The 7,263-nt window shown below is 30.3% G+C and overlaps 1 protein-coding gene across 1 annotated transcript; it reads right to left on the bottom strand.

The window, feature by feature from the left end:
* Nucleotides 1-773: 773 nt before the first annotated feature.
* On the bottom strand, nucleotides 774-4,082 carry MAG1 (Calcineurin-like metallo-phosphoesterase superfamily protein). Its single transcript, XM_039024042.2, has 4 exons — nucleotides 3,618-4,082; nucleotides 3,304-3,461; nucleotides 1,779-1,916; nucleotides 774-1,375 (listed from the first exon to the last, which is right to left on the bottom strand). The coding sequence occupies exons 2-4, from the start codon at nucleotides 3,433-3,435 to the stop codon at nucleotides 1,079-1,081; spliced, it is 567 nt and encodes a 188-aa protein (XP_038879970.1). The 5' UTR covers nucleotides 3,436-3,461; nucleotides 3,618-4,082; the 3' UTR covers nucleotides 774-1,078.
* Between the last annotated feature and the right edge of the window lie 3,181 nt (nucleotides 4,083-7,263).

Below are 7,263 nucleotides of genomic sequence, written 5' to 3'. Positions count from 1 at the left end.
GTATGCTTAACCCTGGCTAAGTTATCTAAGATTAAGTTTCTTCAACTATTATTAAGTATTCCAGTGATTACTAAGTAGATTAAGTATAATGGTTAGACAGTAAATGTCACAAAAGGGTTGGTAATTGTTGTTGTTACATTCTCTTCTAGATTAAGAGGGTAATCTGGGGGAGTGACAAAAGTAATCCATCAATGATAATGTAAAAAGTGATCTCAATTGATTACTTTTGTAGTTGTTTACCCGTTTTCCATAATCATAATGAGATGTGAGACCCATATTGAAATTTGTAATCAAATCGTGTAATCTAATTGAGAAATAAAAGGTGTACAATCTGATTATGGTTGAAAATTATACAGGATCCACTACCTTTACCATTATCATTACCATTACAGATATTGTTACTATAACAATATCAAAATTATGAATTCGCCATATTTATTGTACTTTTACCGTTATTGTAAGATCGAACAGTAACAATAATGGTAATAGTAAAATGTGATAGATTCATAATTATAGATAAATGCAATTAAAAACAATCTAATTGTCTTTGTGATTCATCGATCAATGAAATCTCATTTCGATTACTCCAATTTTCATTACAATTTGATAAACGTGACCTTAGTATAAATCAACTTATACATGCCACTTAATGAAAGAAAAACCTTTCGTTAATGAATAGTTGAATTTTACTATGCATTTATGGGTAGATAACATTCAACATGCAATTTTACGTGTCCAAATATGTTTACAAAACGTTTAATATAACATCAAGGTACCAACAAAAGGTTCCATCGTATTTCACTAGATTAAATCAATGTTTTTATGAAATTGAAAACTAAAGAAATGGAGGCAGGGTACCAACAAGAACAACCAAGGGCTTCTGTGCACAACCACGTCACATATCGAACAAACAAAGTCATAAGGAGCAAGAACAGAAAAACTAAAAATCTTTCTCTGGGATCAATCACCACAGAAACATCATCTTCGCAGCAAGATTAAGCATTGTTTAACATGGATCACAACAACTCCATAAAAGAAATTAACTTCATTATGTTTATAAAAGGCTAATTTGTTCGAGTCAATGAGCTGTCGTGGTTGTCTTCTTGAAATCAATTTTGTCTACCTTAACCTCTCCATCAATCAGTTCATAAACGTAGACCACAACACGAAGGCCATCGATGTCCATAAGGACAAAGCTCGGGTTGACGTCATATGTGATGCTGCTATATGCACCTGTTGCAGATCCAGGGTTAATCACCACACCTCCCTCGTGTTTGTAAGCTGTAAATTGATGGGTGTGACCAGTGACAAGGATATCTACATCTAGCTGCCTCTGCATCATGGCAAGCGAGTCTAGGTCTCCCCAAGGAATAACCTAGCCAGCCAACAACAAATAGAATTCAAATTATAAAATGTCACATAACATTATTTGCTAATTTTAACTTCTGGTAGCGCAGAAGTTTTGTTTGCTTAGTTGAAATGCAACTTTCTGTTCATGGTTACTAAAGACAATGAATCAGAAGTTTCAATATTCAGGCAGTTCAGTTTATGATTCAAGATATGGAAAGAAGAAAACAGGAAACTTTAGTCGATCCCATTAATAATAGAGCATTGTCTCTGAAACCATTTGTAATGATCCCTCGCAATGGTCAAAACTACAATACACTTGAACATGAATTTTGTTATTTAATTAAACAAAAAATAAGGAATAATCTGGAAGAATTGGACAACTTGAAAGGAAAATCTGACCAAGATTAAAGAAGTGCAACAAACAATACCTGATGCCCATGGCACAGTCCCAATTTAAATTGTCCAATAGTCAGAGTTTTTGTCTCAGGATAGCGAGTCTCTTCATCATATTCACCTCGTGTAATGTGCAAATCCGGACAAATAGTTTTCAAGTAGTCGTGAACTTCCTGGAAACATTATTAGTAAACTTTGAACCATCACATCAATATTTCTACCAAGGAGATATGAACCAATTACAAAGCTACACTATTTGTACGATGAGTTAGACAAGATTATATGGAAGTTGGTGCCAAACAAAGCCCAAAAAGTCTAAACCCATATAACATGAACTGAGATCCAAGTAGAAGTTAATGCTCATTCCAACGACATGATCCTGAAAAGGATTTTGAATCCACCGTTTTCTTTTCCATTACATCTAAAGATCTTCTATCAGTTATCAATAAGTTTAACATTTGAAGTTAAAGTACAAGGAAGTATTGAACAAAGTTCATTGTTGAAAGTTGTAAAAGTTCGTTTAAAACGAAAATAACCAAGAGTCCAGTACAGACAATGGAGAAATTTTGGTTATTGCATTCAAGTTCAAGATTGGGCAAGCTTATATTTTTTATTAACTAAGCACTTCGATATATATATAAAAAGGTGACTGAACCACTACCCTAGGTTAGTGTTGTTACATTCGCCATAACAGAATACTAAGATACTTGGGCAGCTCTCTACATTTCCCTTCTTGAAATAATTCAAGGGTACAAAGATGTTACCAGCAGAACCTCCTGGATGATGGATCCTTGGGAGAAGCTTAAATATGATATATTCAGCAGCAAATAAAAGACAGATGAATGACATATTATCCAAGAAAAATCCACAACACATGCTAAGGAAAAGATCATGAAATCAGACCCAAAAATTAGTTGAACCACCAGTAAGACTAATGCTATGAATGTTAGGATATGACAGATTGATATGCAAAGTTTGAGTTCAACAATTATGGGGTGGGGGATCGAACATGTTATCCTATAAGTAGTGTACATATCCGGTACATGTTTCCTAGGGTTCATAATTCACAATGTAACCCGACAACTCATACAAATCAATAGTAGATTTACTAAATCAGAACATAGCCTAATGATGTTTCCACCAATTACTATTAGTTGGAAATTGGATACCAAAATCATCAATCAAAATGGTTAAAAGACAAGAATTTCAAGAACATTCTCTTCCTACTATTCATTTGGTATTGTTCTTTTAGATTGGTTGGAGTACCTTTATGTCCTACTCATAAATATATCAATCTATACTACAATTATATGACAGGGGAGGATTGGAGATTTCCATGGACATATATAATCATCATTTGCATTCTAAGATTTTAACTTTGGCAGCTGTTTTAGAGATTACTAAAACTCTGACTCTAAATGCTCTTCAAAGATGCACCAACATAGATAGATAAAAAGTTCCATATTACATATAGCAACCAAAAAGAACAATTCATGACACCAAGTACCAGAACAGAAGTAGCCATAAAGATGAAAACCCAGAAAGAAGATTTGAACATACTTTGATACAAAGGTTTCCGGTGCAGATTATATGCTGGATCTTGCCAGGAACAAGCATAGACTTGAACTTCTCGGGAAGGTCAGGAGCTCTATGTGGTATATGTAAATCCCCCAAAGCCAATACCAACACCATCCTCACTCCAAACCCACTTTACAATTCTGTCAAAATAAACAAAAATTTCAGCGAAGCGAGACATACTCAGAAGCTGATAATCTGAGGAATTGAGAATGAAATTGAATAGAACTGAATGTGCTAAATTATGAGAAAGGAAAGTTGTGAATCAGAATCAGAAAGAACTTCACGATCATTAATACCAGAGGGGTTTGATTAATTGGCGGAAGCTGGCATGAAAATGCCTCGCTGTAACTCTTGAATGTTGTTTCTCGATTGGCTTCAAAGGTCTCGGGCTTTATTTTTGTTCCTGTTCCTTCCCTTTTCGTGGGTGGGCAAGAGTTTCAGTCTGCAATCGAAGCAATTCCGAGATGAAAATGCAGAAAATGGGAATTGGGAAGGGAAAGCTTGGATCGGCGGGGTGAGAATCGGTATCGGAGAGGGCATCGAGGGGGTCAAATTTAGGACTTAGGACAGATGTTTATTGAAATTTTCGAATGTGCCCTTCATAAATCATCAAAGAGTCGTGTTGTTTTGAATATTACCCTGAAAAGTAAGTTCTCAAAATTGGACTTTGTTTTCTAGGTAATTGCTAAAAGGGATTCTTCTGGTATAATCTTTTACAAATGGATTTGGTATATGGTAGAATTCTTTATGCATCTCTCTCACCACCCACGTAAAAAAAGAATTATAATATTTAAAATTAATAACAAAAAAAATTTCTTACATGACATATTATGATTATTGCTTAATCGAGATGCACTAAATATTTTTCTATGTTTATTGTTTAGTCTAGTTTATGGATTTCTCCAATTGTGTCTTTCCTTTTTTAAGTATCTACAACTATTTGATTCTCATTACTTTTCAACATATGTGTTTATAATTTTTGCTTTCTAAATGTTAACTTTACCCTAATAATATTATATATAACATGAATGAGTATTTGAACTTATTTCATAAAGTAGATGAGATAAAACAATTGAATTCCTTATTTTCACCATTTGTAAGCATTCTTGAAGGTAGTTTTTTCACTTTCTATATATATATCACATTAACATTGTAATTTGTGTAAATAGGATTTGCAATTATCCCACTACATGATAGTAGTATATCATATTGTTTTTTCAAATTTCAAATCATCTTTTTGAAGTTTATGTTGAATGGGTCATTTTTAGCAATTACTCTTGTTTGCTTTGCAATTTTGTAGTCTCAAATTTCCATGGATGATTGGATCCACTTCTTTTTTATATTGTTTCCCACGAGATTTTCCATTAATGTTCCTACACATTCATGAAAGTTCAAACTATTACTTTAAGAACCCTTTTAGATTGATTTAACAAAAAAAAAAATGTTCTTTTAAAAATTCGTTTTTATTTAAATAATTTTGAAAAAAAACCATTAAAATACACTTGAAAAGTTATTTTGAGTAATTACAAAATATTCAAATTTCTTTCAAAACGACTTATTTTTTAAATTAAACACTTGAAAATGTATTCCAAACACACACTAAATCTATAATTCATGAAAAAAAAATGAAAAAATTTATTATGAGAAGGAAAGATATGAGTATTCATGGGTTGAGTTGAAAGACCTTTTAGACCAAGCCTAATTGTTCGGGTTGTAATTTTTTTTCAATCCAAATAACCTTTATTAAAAAATGAACCCAACCCAACCCTGAAATATTTGGGTTGGGTTCGTTCGGTTAATCAGATCATTTATTTAACATTTTATTCTAAAAAAAGCAAAATGTAAATATGTAAAAGTTTGATTTAATTATTTTCATATATTGAATTAAGATTAACGAGTCAATTTCAATTTATATAGTGAAAATTTTCTTTTTAAAATATAAGAAACTACTTCTAAAAGTTGTTGAAAAATAAATTGTTCAAAAAATATTGGAATTAAATAAAATTAAAATTAATATATGTATAAATAATTGTTATAAGTAAGAAAAAAATATATTTTAAAGTTAATAATAAATTCATATTGGTTCGGGTTATATTAGGTAAACTCATGAACCAACCCAATCCATAAAATTTTTATTTATTTGAACCCAACCGAACCCAAACCGCATGGGTTGGGTTAGGTTGATCGGTTTTTTCGGGTCATTGGGTTTTTTGAACACCCCTAAGGAGAGTATCCAATTTCTTTTTTCTTTAGAATTTGGTCGTTACCTAAATTACCCTTTTATCCTTGAAGAAAGGGAGCTAATTTTGAGAAGCTTGAAACAGACGAGTGGGCTATAGGTTGGGCTGAAATAGATGGGCTTCTTGAAATTGAGTGATGGGCCTGGTTTTTTCTCAGTTAGGGCATTGGTTGGACAAGAACCGATTTCTCAACTTTCTTTTTTTTTTTCAATTTCATGGCTTTTTTTTTTAAATGAAAAGATAACATCTTTAATCAATTTACTTTAAAACTACAAGAATAGTCGAATTAAAATATGATCAAACTCATTAATAATCAACTAAATTTTGTCTTTCAAATTGACTAAAATTGATTATGATTTAAATCACTACGAGGAGGGTAATTAAGAGAAAATTAAAAATCCATCATAAATTTTTGTTTTTAATTTGGTTCTATTTTTTTTTTAAATTAAACAATCAAATATAATTGAAACTTTTTCAGTACTACTATTAGTGCAAGTGGGAGGGTCAAGCTTTGAGAAAAATAAAATCTTAATCGATTTGTTAGTTTTTTTTTTTCTTTTATTATTTTTTTCCTTTTCAATTTTCTACACAATCCTTGGTGTTTCGATAGAATGATTAAAAAAATGTTAGTGTTATATTTATATCAGAATAATTATTCAGATAGTAGACCACCAAGCTAATGTTAAATTACAAATTATTGATTAATTAATTTTGTCCTGATTAAAAATTTAAAATTAATGAATGAATAAATCTCATGCATTTTGTAGGATTACTCGGATAATTAGCCTTTTTACGAAAAAATTATACCACAAAATGCCCAAAATCATTTATATAACTTCTTTGAAGAAAAAAATTATTTTCCCTTGAAAACGCAATACTAAGAATAAAAATCAAAATTAATCCAATTCAATTAATAAATTATAATAAAAGAAAACTTATATTAAAAATAATCTGAGTATAGCTCAATTGACATAAGACATACATGTGTTGACTAAGTGGTCAAAAGGTTAAAGTTTCTCGCCCGAAGTTATTCTATTAAACAACAATAAGACAATCTACCCAAATTAAAAATTCATAAAATAATAATTCCTATATAAAGATTTGATCTTATTAAATGATATAATATTAAATTTATTTTTAATAATTAGTTTAAGTTTTTGGGTCAATTAGTTATTTAAGAGATTCTAATGCTACAATTACTTCAAAAGAAAATAAAGAAAAAGAAATTAATGCCAAATTAAACCCATCAATATTAAATATTGATCAGTTTCAACTCTAATAAATAAGAAGAAAAAGGCAAAATATTTTTTTTAACCGTATATAATTGGTTGAAGGATCGGTAAGTATATGGAGATGTCTTAACTAAGAAAAATATTAAATGATTATTTTGTTTTTAAAAAAAAAGTGAAAGTTTGATTATCCTTTTGTAATTCTTGATATATCAGTGAAAGGAAATTGAAGATAATGAAGATGTTGTGAATGTGTTAATCTAATTGAGGTATTCTAGTGTACCTACTTATTCAAACTCCATATTTTTTATAAAAAAAAAATGAAATTTTAAACTAGGGATGAATGGTATGGAACCTATATATCCATCATGCAAGAAATTAAAGAAGTAGTTATTAACGTACAACAACTTCTCCAAAAACAATGGAGATCACATTTAAGTCACAAATAAAAGAGTGGGAAAAAAAAAAAAAAA

This window comes from Benincasa hispida, chromosome 2, assembly GCF_027475165.1.
Source record: "Benincasa hispida cultivar pf3 chromosome 2, pf3_genome.v1.1, whole genome shotgun sequence".
NCBI lineage: Eukaryota > Viridiplantae > Streptophyta > Magnoliopsida > Cucurbitales > Cucurbitaceae > Benincasa > Benincasa hispida.
Note: the sequence above shows the minus strand (reverse complement) of the source record. Positions and strands in the feature narration are given on the sequence as shown.

Bases quoted from the DNA above. Each gene is read 5' to 3' on its own strand.
- MAG1 (XM_039024042.2), bottom strand. From the start codon at position 3,435: ATGGTGTTGGTATTGGCTTTGGGGGATTTACATATACCACATAGAGCT. The intron at 1,917-3,303 runs GTATGTTCAAAT...TAATGTTTCCAG, and splicing joins CCGGAAACCTTTGTATCAAA to GAAGTTCACGACTACTTGAA. The intron at 1,376-1,778 runs GTATTGTTTGTT...TTGGCTGGCTAG, and splicing joins GACTGTGCCATGGGCATCAG to GTTATTCCTTGGGGAGACCT.